Source organism: Lepus europaeus, chromosome 16 (genome assembly GCF_033115175.1).
Source record: "Lepus europaeus isolate LE1 chromosome 16, mLepTim1.pri, whole genome shotgun sequence".
NCBI lineage: Eukaryota > Metazoa > Chordata > Mammalia > Lagomorpha > Leporidae > Lepus > Lepus europaeus.
This window is the reverse complement of record NC_084842.1, coordinates 58337216-58354007: the sequence shown is the minus strand read 5'-3', so window position 1 is coordinate 58354007 and position 16792 is coordinate 58337216. Positions and strand designations below refer to the sequence as shown.

The 16792-nt window shown below is 46.2% G+C and overlaps 1 protein-coding gene across 3 annotated transcripts in view; it reads right to left on the bottom strand.

The window, feature by feature from the left end:
• PDS5A (PDS5 cohesin associated factor A) overlaps positions 1-6966 on the bottom strand; it is a 137557-nt gene extending 130591 nt beyond the window's left edge. For 2 of the 3 annotated variants that reach the window (XM_062212635.1, XM_062212637.1), the window contains exons 1-2: positions 6744-6762; positions 5827-6004 (exon numbers count right to left, since the gene is read on the bottom strand). In XM_062212635.1, coding sequence (XP_062068619.1) covers positions 5827-5964 — 138 coding nt within the window. In that variant the 5' untranslated portion in view covers positions 5965-6004; positions 6744-6762. Of the gene's footprint in view, positions 1-5826; positions 6005-6743; positions 6763-6875 lie in introns of those variants that run through there. The other variant, XM_062212636.1, reaches the window with a different exon arrangement.
• Between the last annotated feature and the right edge of the window lie 9826 nt (positions 6967-16792).

The following is a 16792-nucleotide window of genomic DNA, read 5'->3' as shown; positions in this document are numbered from 1 at the left end:
CGCGGTGCGCCGGCCGCAGCGCGCTACCGCGGCGGCCATTGGAGGGTGAACCAATGGCAAAAGGAAGACCTTTCTCTCTGTCTCTCTCTCACTGTCCACTCTGCCTGTCAAAAATTAAAAAACAAAACAAAACAAAAAAAAAAACAAAACAAAATGATAAGTATTCTAATGCATATTTTATCACACACAAAAAGAACTATTTTTAAGATTTATTAATTTCAAAGGCAGAGTTACGAGAGGCAGAGGCAGAAAGAGAGAGAGGTCTTCCATCCACTGGTTCACTCCCGAGATGGCCACAATGGCCAGAGCTCCGTCAATCCAAAGCCAGGAGCTTCTTCCTGGTCTCCCACATGTGTGCAGGGGCCCAAGGACTTAAGCCATCTTCTACTGCTTTCCCAGGCCACAGAAGAGAGAGCCAGATCGGAAGTGGAGCAGCTTGGACTTGAACTGGCGCCCATATAGGATATCGGCCCCAAACTTTTTTAAAAGTTCTTTTTGTGGGTTTGACACTGTGGCATAGCAGGTAAAGCTGCCACCTGCAGTGCCAGTATCCTATATGGACACCAGTTCAAGTCCCGACTGCTCCACTTCCAATCTGGCTCTCTGCTGTGGCCTGGGAAAGCAGCAGAGGATGGCCCAAGTCCTTGGGCCCCTGCACCGGTGTGGGAGACAAGGAAGCTGCTCCTGGCTCCTGGCTTCAGATTGGCGGAGCTCTGGCTGTTGCGGCCAATGGAGGAGTGAGCCAGAGAATGGAAGACCTCTCTTCCTCTCTCCCACTCTCCGCTCCTCCCCCCCCAACCGTTCTCTCTTTCAAATAAAAAATAAACCTTTAAAAATAAAGTTTGCTGTGGAACAGGCATCTTGCCTAACAGTTAAGATGCCAAGTAAAGTATCTGTATTCCATATCAAACTATCCTGACACCTAATTAATGCAGACCTTGAGAGGAAGTAGTGATTGGGGCCAGCCCTGCAGTGCAGAGGTTAAGCCACCTTCTGTAGCACCAAGATCCCATATGGGCATGGTTCAAGTCCCGGCTGCTCCATTTCTGATCCAACTCCCTGATAATGCACCTAGGAAATCAGGGGAGGATAGCCCAAGTGCTTGGGCCCCTGCATCCACAAGGGAGACCTGGATGACGCTCCTGGCTCCTGGCTTTGGAATGGCCCAGCTCCAGTAGTTGCAGCCATTTGGGGAGTCAACTACTAGATGGAAGAGCTCTCTCTGTCTCTCTCTCTCTCTCCCCTCCTGTAACTCTGCCTTATAAATAAAACATCCTTAAAGAAAGAGAAAGGAAGAGGTGGGGCGGGGAGAAGGGCAGGCAGTGGTGATGGCTTAAGTAATTGGGCTCCTATTACCCAAATAGAAGACCTGGATTAAGTTCCCAGCTCACACCTTTGGCCCCCTTGCTGTTGTGGGTTTTTGGGAAGTGAAACAGTGGATAGGAGCTCTGTCTCTCTAAAACAAATAACTTTTCAGGGGAGGCATTTGGCCTTATGGTTAAGATGCTCATAGCCCACATTAGAGTACCAAGGATTGATCTCTAGCTCCTGATTCCAACTTACTGATAATGCAGATCCTGGAAGTCAGTAATGGCTCAAGTAATTGGATTCTGTCTCCACATAGAAGACCTAGATTGACAAGTTCCTGGTTCCTACCTTTAGTCTCTCAATGAGCCAGCAGATCAGAGCTCTCTATCTGCTTATACTTATCAGACACGACTCCTACAGAAGCCGCAACTATACGGAAATATGGCTATTTGTGGTGCTTAACATAACAGTGGTACTAAACTATTTGGTATCCTTTAAATTAGCTAACTAATTTTAGTATGACTTTTTAATTTGCCAACTTATATTATCTGAGTAATAGAAGTTAATGACAGGGGCAGTGCTGTGGCATGGCTGGTAAAGCTGTCATCTACCATGCTGACATCCCATATGGGTACTGGTTCAAGTACCGGCTACTCCACTTCCAATCCAGCTCTTTGCAGTGGCCTGGGAAGGCAGCAGAAGATGGCCTAAGTCCTTGGGCTCCTGCACCCGCTTGGGAGACCTGGAAGAAGCTCCTAGCTCTTGGCTTCAGATTGGCACAGCTCCGGCTGTTGCAGCCATCTGGGGAGTGAACCAGTGGACGGAAGACCTCTCTCTCCCTCTCTCTCTCTGCCTCTGCTACTCTGTAACTCTGCCTTTCAAATAAATAAATCTTTTTTAAAAAGTTAATGACAATTTTCAGCTTTATATGACTAGGGTTGTTCATAATCCCTCAAAGGCTCAGTTTCTTCATCTAGAAAATTAGAAAACCAAATAACCTGTAAACTATCTTTTAGCTACGAAATTCTTAGTATCTACATTATTATCTCTGAGATGCAAGTTCAGGGTAAGTACTCAATTGTAATTAAAATTTTTTTCAAATTACCTGTCATTTTCAAAATTAATATTCCTTGCATTGGGCGTTGTTGCACAGTGGGGTAGGTAAGCCACCACTTGGGATACCCACATTCCATCACACTGGAGAGCCCAGGATCGAGTCTTGCCTCTGCCTTCTAGTCCAGATTCCCAATGCACCTGGAAGGCAGTAAGTGGACTTGTATCTTTCACCCTCCTTCTATTGTTCTGCTTTTAGGGGCTTGCATTGTAGAGCCTGCAATGCAGGAATCCCATATCTGGCAACCCGTACTAGAGGTATGGTTATATGTCCACTTATACTTAACAGCACTTCTGATATTTAATCTATTTTGAAATGGAAATTTAAATAAATTTAAATAAAATGAACTTTCCATTTTTCTAAGGAAATTCAAGCTTTTAGGGCTGGCTTTGAGGGCTGTCTCTCCAGCATCCCATATTGGAGTCCCAGCTGTTCTACTTCTAATCTAGATGCCTGCTACAGTGCCTGGAAAAGCAGTGGAAGATGGCCCAAGTGCTTGGACCCCTGCACCCACATAGGAGACCTGGATGGAGTTTCTAGGCTCCTGATTTTGGTCTGGTCCAGTCCCAGCTATTGCTGCCATTTGGGGAGTGAGCCAGTGGAAGGATCTCTCTGTGTCTCCAACTCTGCCTTTCAAATAAATATTTTTTAAGAAAAGCTTTCAATATTCTTAATTTAGAAATTAAGATTCGGCCAGCGCCGTGGCTCAATAGGCTAATCCTCCGCCTTGCGGCACCGGCACACAGGGTTCTAGTCCTGGTGGGGGCACCAGATTCTGTCCCGGTTGCCCCTCTTCCAGTCCAACTCTCTGCTGTGGTCCAGGAGTGCAGTGGAGGATGGCCCAAATCCTTGGGCCCTGCACCTGCATGGGAGACCAGGAGAAGCACCTAGCTCCTGGCTTTGGATCAGCGCGGTGCGCCGGCCACAGCGGCCATTGGAGGGTGAACCAAAAGTAAAGGAAGACCTTTCTCTCTGTCTCTCTCTCTGTCCACTCTGCCTGTCAAAAAATAAATAAATAAATAAATAAATAAATAAATAAAAGAAATTAAGATTCAAGGCTGGTGCCGTGGTGCAGTAGGTTAATCTTCTGCCTACAGCACCAGCATCCCATATGGGCGTAAAGCAGTAGAAGATGGCCCAAGTGCTTGGGCCCCTGCACCCACATGGGAGAAGCACCTGGCTCCTGGCTTTGGATTGGCATAGCTCCAGCCATTGCAGTCATTTGGGGAGTGAACCAATGGAAGGAGGAGCTTTCTCTCTGTCTCTCCCTCTAACTGTCTGTACCTTTACCTCTCAAATAAATAAATAAATTTTTTTAAAAAAAGAAATTAAGATTCAGGGCTGGTGTTGTTACATAGTGGGCTAAGCTGCTGCCTGCGATGCCACCTTCCCATATGGGTGCTGGTTCAAGTCCCAGCTACTCCACTTCTGATCCAGCTCCCTGCTAACATGCTTGAGAAAGCAACAGCACATGGCCCAGATGCTTGGGCCCCTGCATCCATGTAGGAAACCTGGAAGAAGTTTCTGGCTCCTGGCTTTGTCCTGGACCAGCACCAGCCATTGTGGCCATCTGGGGATTGAATCAACAGATAGATCTTTTTTTTCTGTCGCTCTCTTTTTTTCTCTCAGTAACTCTCCCTTTCAAATAAAAAATAAAATTTTTAAAAAAAATTTTTAATGAAAGATTTGGGGCTGGCATTGTGGTATAATGGGTTAAGCCACCACCTGCAGCACCAGCATACCATATGGGTACTGACTGGAGCCTGGCTGCTCCACTTCCAATACAGCTCCCTACTAATGTGCCTGGGAGACCAGTGGAAGGTGGCCCAACTGCTTAGGCCCCTGCAGCTTAATGGGAGACCCAAATGAAGCTCCAGGCTGGGTGGGGCAGTTGTGGCCATCTGGGAAGTGAACCAGTGGATGGAAGAACTGTCTCTCCCTATCTCTCCCCCTCTCTCTTTAACTTTGCCTTCCAAATAATCAAAATATTTTTTTAAATTAAAGATTCATAAATTTTTCTCAACATCTTTATATTTCATAACTTTAGGAAGCATCAATTCAAAACCTCAATTCATGTATAATGTTTAGTATCAAGATTTGTTTTAATGAAATGAACTGTCATTCCTTCCAAAGAGGCAACAAAGTATAGAATCTCATTAAATTTCTTAAACTAAACTACAGGAGTAAGTTAGAACACATTGTACCCATTTACTAAGCATTATACTAAGCTCCAAGAACAAAGGGGCAACATCATTCCCTAAAAACACATTTTAACACATTGCCCAAGGTAGAGAGGTTATTTCTTCCCTTACCTCCCATCAAATCCGATCCATACTCTGAAATGTCTCCTTAAGCACTCCTCTGCCTCTCTCCCCACTATCATCACCCTACTTCTGTATTCAAACATCCTTCCCCAGACTGTTAACAATTTCCTAATTGGACTCACTGTCTCCAGGCTTTCCCTACTGGAGAGTGAACCAACAGATGGGAGCACATGGGCTCACGCTCTCTGCCTGTCAAGTAAATAAATAAAAAATTCTTACAAAGAGCCACAATACTTTAACTTCTCTGTATACATGAACTAAAATCATCACCTCACTTCAATCATGCATTCTTAAGTCAGCACTTCTGGCAAAGTTGCACCACACTATATACAAAGAAATTTCTGGATATTCAAAAATTGTGATAATTTTTAAAAAACAGCTTCTTGTGCTTAAATCAGTCCCTTCAGAAGCTGATGAAAACAGTAACCTTCCTAAGCAAATTATTGCTAACATTTAAGGTTGCAAGCCACTGTGAACAGTATTCTTATGCTTGAAAAACAGACTTTAAAAAAAATTACACTCCGGGCCAGCGCCGTGGCTCAATAGGCTAATCCTCCGCCTTGCGGCGCCGGCACACCAGGTTCTAGTCCCGGTTGGGGCACCAGATTCTGTCCGGGTTGCCCCTCTTCCAGGCCAGCTCTCTGCTATGGCCCGGGAAGGCAGTGGAGGATGGCCCAAGTGCTTGGGCCCTGCACCCGCAAGGGAGACCAGGAGAAGCACCTGGCTCCTGGCTTCAGATCAGCACGATGCGCCGGCCGCAGCGGCCATTGGAGGGTGAACCCACGGCAAAAGGAAGAACTTTCTCTCTCTCTCTCTCTCTCTCTCACACACTGTCCACTCTGTCAAAAAAAAATTTTTTTAAAAAAATCACACTCCTTTTTAATTTCCTATTATGGTTATGTCCCTACAGAACTCATTCAAAGATGAAGCCAAGACAGAGCAACACCTCTCAGAGCGCGTAAGGGAGAAGACGATAGGATATCTAAAACATCTTGGAAGGTGAAACTAAGAGCGCCACAGCCAGAGGAGGAAGCCCCTTCGACACAGCAGTCAGACCATGCAAGCTGTCGGAAGGCTTACCTTCAGCCGCTTGATCATTTCGTCGGTGGTGATCTTGTCGGTGATCTCCTTCACCCCCGGAGGGTAGGCGATCTTCCCATCGGCACTCACGACGCCACAGAGGGCAGTGGCAGGCTTGGGCTGCGCGGTGAAGTCCATCCTGGGGGACAACTTTTCTCTCACAGTCCTCTACCGGCCTCTATCGGTCAGAAAACCAAAGTTCAGCGAGAAAGGGGCGACTTTGTAACCTCTTTTTTTCATTTCAAAAATCTCTAATCGGGAAAGGGCCCTTTCTCCCCCGGAGGCCAGAGACCCGGCCACGGCTCCACCGCTGGCTCCTTACCGGGCCTGGGGATCCCGCCGCCCGCCCGCCGCCCCCACCCGCGCCGGCGCCGCCAGCCCCGGGCCCACGGGGCTCCCGGGCACCAGCCGCCTTGGCCGCGGGAGAAGCCGAGCAGCGCCAGGAGTTTCCCATTCCGCCTTTCACAATGAAATCCACCCCGGAGCTCCTAGGCCCTAAGTTTGGCTGCCTCCGGAGGCCGATGAAGACCCCAAAGCCCCCGGCTCGGCTAGGGAGAAGCGCCCAGTCCCCGCCTGACCGGTCCACTCCGGGAAAGGAGACGCGAGGCCTATAGGGCTCGGCTTAGGCCGCAAAACTAGGGACCCAACCGGACCCACACGCCGCCGCGGCTCCCGGGAACAAAACGCTCCTGCACGGCCGAGCTTGGGCCCCTGGCAGTCCCCACCGGCTCCCGGCCCTCCTCGGTCCCGCTCCCCCACCCCTGCGGGAGGGGAAAACAGCCGCCTTCCACCCGCAACCCCACGCCAGGAAGCGGCTCCGCACTTCACATTTTGTTCCTTCAACTTCGGCTGATGGACCCCGGAGGCTTCCTACGCCCCCGGCCCCTCGGCGCCGCCCGGCCCCGCCAAGGCCTTACCGGCACCTCCCGGCAGCCGTGCCGGGCCTCGGACCCGCGGCACCTACCCCCCCACCCCCCGCGCTCCGGTCTCCCCTTCCGTCCCCTCCCTCCACCAGCCGAGGGCGGGAGCCGAGCCACCGCCGCCTTTACCTCCTCCTCATGCGGGCGGAAGGTGCATCGAGCGCCCGGGCCTCTGTCAGGTGGTTGCGCCGCCGCCCCTCGTCGGGCTGCACACAAAGCGGCTCCGCGGGTCCCGCCGCCGCCGCCGCCCGCCCGCCCCGGAGCGGCGCTGGGGCTGGCGGTGCCGAGGAGGAGCAGCCGCCGCGGGGGGAGACGCGGGGCGAGTGTGCACTGGGCGGGGAGACACTGCCGCTCTCCGTCTGGCCGAGGAAGAGCAGCCTCGGAGACGGCTCCTCCGGGAGCGTAGGCGCGGGTGGCCGCCCGGGACGCCCCCCACCACCACCACGGCCAGCCCGCCCGCACCTCGCGCGGCCCGGGGCCGCCGACCCGGACCCGGACGCCCCACGCAGCGGCGCGCGCCCGGCCCTCGGTGCCCCAGGGAGCCGGCGCCTCGCGCACACACCGGCCGGTCACGCGAGCGGCGCGAGAGCACGCGAGAGCAGTGCGCGCGCCTCGCTCCCTCCCCTTCCTCCGCCGGCCGTGCCTCCGCCTCCCTCGGGCCTGAGGCGGCCGCGCGCGGGGCCCACAGCGCCGCCATCCGGTTGGCGCCAAGACCCGCCGCGCGGGGCGCCTGAGGGAGGACGAGCGGAGGCGGAGCTCGGGTGGCGGGAAGCGAACCCCCGTCCCCACGGCCCTGCGAGGGGGCGCCGGGCGGACGGAGCCGCGCCTTTTCGCCGCGGCGATGACTTGGTGACTTTGAGGGAGGACCACCCTGAGGGACTGGACGGAACCGGTGGAAAGACGATTAAATACTCGGTGAAAATGAACTTTATTTCCTCCCCAGGGACAGAACTACAAAAGTGAGGGGAAGTTTTTGCAACCCGGCAACGTGGGCTGCTCATTTTTGTGTCTTCCGACAGCCAGTCGACTTCGCCTCCTACCCCCCCCCCCTTAGATTTCTAAACTTAGTATTTTGAAAGCCACAGAAATACCCAGATGGCGCGCAGTCGACTAGTTCTCAAGGTATGGCCTCTGGGCCCCAGGCCTCGGGATCACTCTGGACACTGCCTGAAAAACATGTGTCTCCACCTGGAAAATCTACAGAATAGGAGCTCTGAGAGTGGAACCCCGGAATAGCATTTGTACACGTTAGCCAGGTGGTTCCGGTGCGTGTGGGAGAACTCATTTTTAAAGTGTTCTAAACATACCAAAGATGAACCTTTTCTTTCATCTGAAGGAAAACAACCGCCAGGGAAAACTCAGTGCAGCAGCGTGTGAATAATTTAAGGTAAATAATTGAAGCAAGTGAACCTCAATAGCACACACACAATTTCAGAAAAGGAAGTTGAAAAGAGACTACAGTTACGTGAAATAGAATTCAGGTGTTGAAGCTGACCCCTGCCAGAGTTTAAAATGATGGTTGATTGTTTATTTAAATGATTCTTGATGACTTTCCTTGCTCTTCTCTCCCCTCCAAATCCTTCAACTTGACCTTAGAAATGCTAGAGGTATTGCCATTGTTTTTCAAGTGTAACACAAGGGAGTAATCATCTTGGACTCCACAGTTGCTGATTTGCGAGAGCTCTTCAGAAAAGTGCTGCTTTCTCCTTAGGTCTAAGAGTAGCAGGAAGAATGCATTTCAGACTGTCCTTAGTTGACCAAAAGTGACATTTTACTCTCCCTCATAACTTTGATGTTTCTTGATCTTGTATATTTAAATAAAGAGGGAGGATGCTTTTGTTTTTCATACTCTCAATAACTTTAAAAAAATATATATTTATTTATTTGAAAGGCAGAGTTACAGAAAAAGAAAGACTCTTCCATGTGCTGGTTCACTCCCCAGATGGCTATAAGCCTGGATGCAGGAGCATCATCTGAGTCTCCCATGTGGGTACAGAAATCCAAAGACTTGGATCATCTTCTGCTGCTTTCCCGGGTGCATTAGCAGGGAGCTGGGTCAAAAGTGGAGCAGCCAGGACTCTAACAAATGCCCATATGGGATTCCAGTGCTGCAGGTGATGACGGCTTTTCCCTCCATGCCACTGGGCCTTACTCTAAGTAATTTATGTACTATTAAATGGAGTTTTGTATATGCATAGTTTTTATCCAATGTATTACATTGTTTCAGTCCAAATTTACCATATGTGCTGCCTGAAGCCAGTACAATGTATTACATTGTTAACATTATATAATTTTGTAATCACTCAAAAGATAGTAAGTTAAAAAATAAAACAAACTAACATCACAAAAGAAAAAAGATGGTAAGCCCTGAGTATTGCAACAAAGGGTAGTTGAAAAAAAAATTTGTAGAAGGGAAGGCATTTGGCTTAGTGGTTAGGCTGCCATTTCAGGCATAGCACATCCCAGTGCCTGGATTCCCTGACCCCCTCCTGCTCCTGATTCCAGCTTCCCACTAGTACAGACCTTGGAAGACGGCATGATGGCTCAAGTAGTTGGGTCCCTGTCACCCACGGGGGAGACCTGGATTGAGTTCCTGGCTGCCATTTTAGGCCTATGGGGAGGGAAACAGCAAATGGGAACTCTCTGATTTGTTATATTAGTCTCTCAGAAGAATAAATTCCAAAAAAAAAAATTAAAATTTTTGTGAAAAATAATTAAAAGATGTTTATTTTTATGCAGAAAAATTTTGAGATCAGTGATTTTTAAAATAAATCTATACATAGCTTTTTTCATATTATGCATTTTCATGAATTTTTGAAGACTCTCATATGTATTAATTCCAAAATTGCACCAAACTAAACATCTTTTTTATACAAAGATTTGCTTTTATTCATTTGAAAGAGTTACAGAGATAGAGGGAGAGAGAGGGAGAGAGAGTGAGAGAGATCTTCCATCTGCTGGTTTACTCCCCAAATGGCCACAATGACCAGAGCTGAGTCAGACCAATGCCAGGAGCCAGGAGCTTCTTACAGGTCTGTCACATGAGTGCAGGGGCCTGAGAACTTGAGCTATCCTCCACTTCTTTCCCAGATGCATTAGCAGGGGGCTGGGTCAGAAGTAGAGCAACCAGGACTCAAACTGGCACCCATATGGGATGCCTGCATGGCAGGCATGTGGCTTTACCTGCTACACCACAGAGCTGGCTTAAAAAAAAAAAATGAGTCTTTTGAAATATACTGATAAATAATTTTGTACAGTATACTTTAGAATTCTTATTTTTATTTCTTTTTTAAAAAATTTTTGTCTCCATATAAAATAAATGAGAAGACATGTTGATTTGTGTGACATTTACTCATTTTTTATTTGTTTAAGATTTATTTATTTTTATTTGAAAGAGTTACACAGAGAAGGAGAGAGAGAGAGAGAGGGAGGTCTTCCATCTGTTGGTTCACTCCCCAATTGTCCTTAACAGCCAGAGCTGTGCTGATCCAAAGCCAGGAGCTAGGAGCTTCTTCCAGGCCTCCCACATGGGTACAGGGCCCAAGGACAGCTTTCCCAGGCCATAGCAGAGAGCTGGATCAGAAGTGGAGCAGCCGGGACTCGAACAGGTGCCCATATGTGTTGCCGGCACTGCAGGCAGTGGCTTTACCTGCCACACCACAGCATCAGCCCCCATTTACTTATTTTTTTAATTGTATTTATTTGTTTGAAAGGCAGAGTGACAGGAAGAGAGAGAATCTTCCACTGGTTCATGCCACAAACTACTATAATAGCTGGGGCTTGTCAGAGTCAAAGCCAAATGCCCAGAACTCCATCTGGGTCTCCCATGTGGATGGCAAGGGCCCAAGCACTTGGCCATCTTCTGCTGCTTTCCTAGGCACATTAGCAGGAATTTTATGAGAAGTAGAGAAGCTGGAACTGGAGCCAGCACCCTGATATGGTTTAACCCCCCATACAATATTATTTAAGGAGGACCTATCATGAAAGACATTGTTTTGGGCCATAAGACCAAAGCAGTTTGGTGGGATGAGGAGGACAAGAACCCCTGCTTGGGGGCTGGTTTTCTATGGTAGTGGGTTAATCTTACCACCTGTGATGCCGGCATCCTATATGGTTGCCAGTTTGAGTCCGGCTGCTCCACTTCCCATCGAGCTCCCCGCTAATGTGCCTGGGAAATCAGTGGAAGGTGGTCCAAGTGCCTGGGCCCCTGCACCCATATGGGAGACCTGGAAGAAGCTCCTGGCTTCTGGCTTCAGATTGGCCCAGCTCTGGCTGTTGCGGCCATTTTGAGAGTGAGCCAGCAGGTGGAAGACATCTTGCTCTGTGTCTCTCCCTCTCTGTCTGTAACTCTGCCTCTCAGATAAATAATCTTAAGAAAAAGGAAAGTAAAACCACAAATAAGGAGGTCACTACTATATAGCCCTTTGGTCTTTGGTAACTTTGGCTTTCACTGTAGGTAGGGAACAACTCTACTGTTTAAGCAAGGAAGTGATGTGATATTTACGTCCTATCAGCAAACTTGGACAAATTTCCTTATCTCTGTGCCTCATTTCCTCATCTGATAATGATAGTATATATCACAGATGATCATTATGAGGAACTATTAAGTTTAGAAGGTGCCTAGAATACTAACAGGTATGTACTAAGCTCTACACAATTTTTTTTTTTTTTTTTTACATAAAAGAGCCATTCTAGCTGTTGGTTTGAAAGTATTGGTAGATAGATAAACATAGAAGTGGACTACCAGGTATGAAACAACTGCAAGAATCCCTGAATTGTCAATACTAAGTATATACTACAGATAATATTGTCAATAGTAAGTGTATACTACAGTTATTTTGCCTAGGTTTACTGGACAGACAGGTTTCTGTTGTCTCCACTAGATGTTTTAAAGTCATAAAAACTTAAATTCTGGGGCAAATATTTGGCACAGCAGTTGTTGTCTGTAACAAAATCTAGTGCCTAGGTTCATCTCCCAGCTCTGCTTTTGATGCCACCTTCCAGGATTCCAGTTTCCTACTGATGCACACCCTGGGAGGCAGCAGGTAGTTGGCTCAAGTAGTTGGATCCCTGCTACTCATGTGGAAGATCTGGATTGAGTCTCTTCCTCCTAGTTGTGGCCCCTCATGGCCAGCCTTACCTCTGCAGGAATTGTTGGAGTGAACCAACAGATGGGAGCGCGCTCTCTCTCTCTCTGTGTGTGTGTGTGTCTCTTTCTCTTTGTCTCTGTCTCTGCCTCTCAAACATAATCTAATTAATATATGGAGGTTAAAGCTAGAAACAATAAAGAGAATAGTGTTGTGGTACAGGGGGTCAAGCTAGTACTTAGGATACCTGCATCCAGTATCTGAGAGCTAGTTTGAGGTACAGCTCCTTTGCTTCCAACCTAGCTTCCTGTTACTGTGCTGTGAGACAGCAGATGATAGCCCAAGTACTCAGGCCCATGAAGACATGAAAAGAGTTGTTCTGCGCTCCTAGCTTTGGCCTGGCCCAGCCCTGGCTGTTGCAAGCACTTGAGGAATGAACCAATAACTGGAAGATCTCTCTCTCTCTCTCTCCCCCTCTCTCTCTCCCTCTCTCTTTCATAGGTGAAAATAAACTTTTAAACAAACATTCATTCTTTAAAAAAACTGAAAATAATAAAAGAAGCAACTCATATTCAAGGAAAGTAAGACGTGCTTTTGATAAGTAAAGTCATGAAGTACGAAAGATATATATTTTTGTTAAAAAAGAAAGGGTAATTTTTGTCCTAAAATAGAATGTCCCAAAATGAGAAAGAAGAAAAGTATAGGACAAAAATGAATGGCTAGGAAGGTTGTAGAAGGTTTGTGGAAGATGAATTTTACTTTTAAACACATATTTGGGGTTGGCTCTGAGGTGCAGCAGGTTAAGCCACTGCCTATAGTGCTGGCACAGGTTCAAGTCCCAGCTGCTCCACTTCTGATCTAATTATCTGCTAATGCTCCTGTGAAAGCAGCAGAGGATGGCCCAAGTGCTTGGGTTTGTGCACCCATCTGGGAGACCCAGATGAAGCTCCTGGCTTCTGGCTTTGGCCTAGGCCAGCCCTGCCTGTTGTGGCCATTTGGGGTGTGAACTAGAAGATGGGAAGTCTCTCTCTCCTTCTCTCTCTCTATAACTCTGCCTTTCAAATAACTAAAATCTTTAAAAGATCTTTTTTTTTTTTTTCATTTTATTTGAAAGGGAAGGAGAAAGAGACAGAGAGAAAGAAATGGGGTGGGGGAGGGTGTGGAGTGAGAGAGAGGTCTTCCACCCACAGGCTCACTTATCAAATGCTGCAACAGCCAGAGCTGGGCCAGCCTGAAACCAGGAGCCTGGAACTCAATCCAGGTGGCAATGACCCATGTTTCTGAGTCATCTGCTGCATCCTAGGGTACATATCAGCAGGAAGCTACATTGGAAGCGGAGGAGCCAGGATTCAAAGTAGGTGCTTCTGTATGGGCTGGAGTTATGCCAGGCAGTGACTTAATGTGTGCACCAAACACATGGCACAGATTAGTCTCTTTTTTTTCCTTAAAATTTATTGATTGGAGAGGCAGAGCAACAGAGGGAAACACATACACACACACACACACAAACGGAGAGAGGGAGAGTCAGAGAGAAAGATCTTTCATTCACTGATTTAATCCCCCAAATTTTTGCAATAACCAGGGCTGGGTCATGTAGAAGACCAGGGCCAGGAACTTTATGCTGGTCTCCCGCATGGGTGGCAAGGGTCCAAGTACATGGGCCATCTTTTGCTGCCTTCCCATACATGTTAATGGGAAACTGAATTAGAAGTGGAGCAGCTGAGACTCAGACTGGCACTCCAAAATGCAATGCTGGGATTGCAAGTAAAGGCTTAACCCACTGCTCCACAACACCAGCCCCAGATGAATCTTACAAAAGGAATTTCATTCATGTTCAAACTGACTGATACAGAAGTATTTCTTGTTATTTTTTCTAAAAAATGAGCATCAATATCAAAAGTGCACTGATTCAAAACTAGAATTTGGTCCCTTCTGTTAAGATGGCAAGTTTTTCTTGTAGTATTGATCTGCTTTTAACAGGAATTTGTGAGAAGTTTGTCATCACCTTTAAGGTAATTGGCCATGGAAACAAAGATTCTTTTTTCAAAATGATTTCCCATGCTTCTTGTTTTCTTTATTAGGTCTTTCATTATTAAGAACTGGTCCCTCTCTTTTATAGAGCTAAGATTTTCCCTCCAATATATAACTTTCTTCATTTGCGTTTGAAATCTTTATCATCCTAGATAAATGAATGACTTTCTTCACAGTGGCCTATGATCCTATTTTGATGAAGCATTTTAAGCCTATTGACATTTTTGGTAAACTTGCCAAAATCAAATTCTGAATTGTATTTTTGACCTTGAATTGTCTGTGAGATTTTTCCACTTAAGCATCTGAAAAACCTTGAAGGATGTGTCTCTTATCTTATAAAAGAGAGATATTAAACAAATTAAATTTATTTGATGTATTAAACTGAATGGGAAGCACCATCAAATAATAAGTAAAGCTAAGCCTTCTTTAAATTGTATTTATGTGTGTATTATTAGCATGTTCAAAAATTATATGAAATTCATGCAAATATGTTGTTAGTCATAATGCTGGTTATTATGTTACAATGTTGTATGTTACAGAAATAACCAAATTTCTTTGTGAATTGTGTCATCATCACAATGAACTCTCATCATATCTTTAGTCATGGCCATTGTAGGTATTGTTGTCCACAGTTAACTGCTTTGTTATGATGCTTTTCTAGAAGCTTTTTGCAAGCAATTATAATCCTAAAGTGGTATTATCTTCTAGGAGATTTGTGGAAAGGCCTCTGACAAGTATAGCTTTATGATAACTTTATAGATCATGCTACTTTCTGGGTAAGAAGTTCCAGAACTCTAGTGAAGAAACTGATAGGTTTGTGAAATTGCCAACCAAGATCAAGCAGAACAAGAATTAATTACATGAGGGAGCAGGTGTTCTAGTGAAGTGGGTTAAACCAACATCTGGGACATTTTCGCACCATCTTGTAGTGTCTGGGATGGAGTTTTGCCTCCACATCCTATCCCAGCTCCTTGGGAGGCAGCAAGTGATGGCTCAAGTAGTTAGGTGCCTGCCACCCACACTGGAGACCCAGAATGAGTAATGCCCTCCTGGTTTTGATGTAGCCATTCTCTCTCTCTCTCTCTCTCTTTCTGTGTCACTCTGCTTTTTAAATAAATAAATATTAAAAAATAATTATGTAAAATTGAATGAGCTGATAAAAGAATTATGGGTATTGGCAAAGTATACTTTTTTTTTTTTTTTTTTTTTTTTTTTTTTTTTTTTTTTTTTACAGGCAGAGTGAATAGTGAGAGAGAGAGACAGAGAGAAAGGTCTTCCTTTTTGCCGTTGGTTCACCCTCCAATGGCCACTGCGGTGGGCGGATTGCGCTAATCCAAAGCCAGGAGCCAGGTGCTTCTCCTGGTCTCCCATGGGGTGCAGGGCCCAAGCACTTGGGCCATCCTCCACTGCCTTCCCGGGCCATAGCAGAGAGCTGGCCTGGAAGAGGGGCAACCGGGATAGAATCCGGTGCCCCAACCGGGACTAGAGCCTGGTGTGCCGGCGCCGCAAGGCGGAGGATTAGCCTGTAAAGCCACGGCGCCGGCCCAGCAAAGTATACTTTTGTGAACAAAAATTGAAACATTCACTTTTGCTCTCTACCTGATTCCACAAAAATTCAGGAACTACTTGTGAGTATTATTATTTTTATGATAATGCAGTTATTTACATGAGTTCAATTAGAATCTGCTCTCTTTATAACAAATTGAATTAGAAATATTGGTTTGGCTTCCTAGCCATCAGAAGCCTTTATTTAATGTTTAAAAATATTTATTGGGGCCAGCTCTGTGGCATTGGGGGTAAAGCTGCCACCTGCAGTGCTGGCATCCTATATGGGTTCAAGTCTAGGCTGCTCCATTTCCAATCCAGCTCTCTGCTATGGCCTGGGAAAGCAATGGAAGATGGCCCAAGTCCTTGGGCTCCTGCACCTGTGTGGGAGACTTAGAAGACTTAGAAGAAACTACTGGCTCCTGGCTTTGGATCTGCCCAGCTCTGGCTGTTGTGCCCATTTGGAGAGTGCCTCTGCTTCTCTGTAATTCTCTACCTTTCAAATAAATTAATAAACCTTTTTAAAAATATGTATTTACTTTAGAAGCAGAGAGAGAGAAAGAGTCAAAGAGAGCAAAAGAGTTCCCATCTGCTGGCTCTCTCCCTAAATGCCCAATGAAGCTGGGAGCCAGGAATTTTCTTTTAGTTCCATTCTTTGGAACTTTTAAAGCTCCTTGGTGAGTTAATTGCATAGAATGAGTGAATAAAGGTACTCCATGGACCAATGAAGTGTATATTCAGAATCCTAGGACTATTATTAATCCAGTCAGGGTATCTGAGGCTCAGAAGAGAGAAAGAAATAAAAAAGAAAAGAATTTAAATATTTTCCAAAAAATGTGGCATTATAATTGTTTTTGGAAATCATATCCCCAAAAGTCAAAGATGTTTTGCCTCCACTATGCTTTTTTCTAGTAATTGTAGTACTATGATAAATTATTTGGAGTTCTATTTTGTACAACGCCACTTTGCAGCCCTTTTTCAAGTTGCTAGTGTTAGGAAAATAAATAGAGGGCTGAAAGGGTTTTCAAGGATAATTAAACTTTGAAGAATAGCATTGCAGTATATTTTTGTTATATAGTTTGGATGTTGGTTTCCTGATTTACATCATTTAAAATAATTAAGAATGTATATGACATATACTTCTTCACTACTTGGGCCATCATTTGTTGCCTTTCCAGGCATCTTAGCAAGAAGCTGGATTGGAATCAGAATAGCCAAGACTCCAAGCTCCCCACCTTGGAGCAGCTTAACCTACTAAACCTCAATACCAGCCCCCACAACCCCTCTTTAGAATTGTTCTTATCCCAGCCCTATAAATTCTCCCTCCTACTCACTGCATACACAACAACTGAGTCTACAGAGACATTTCACCCATGAAAATGC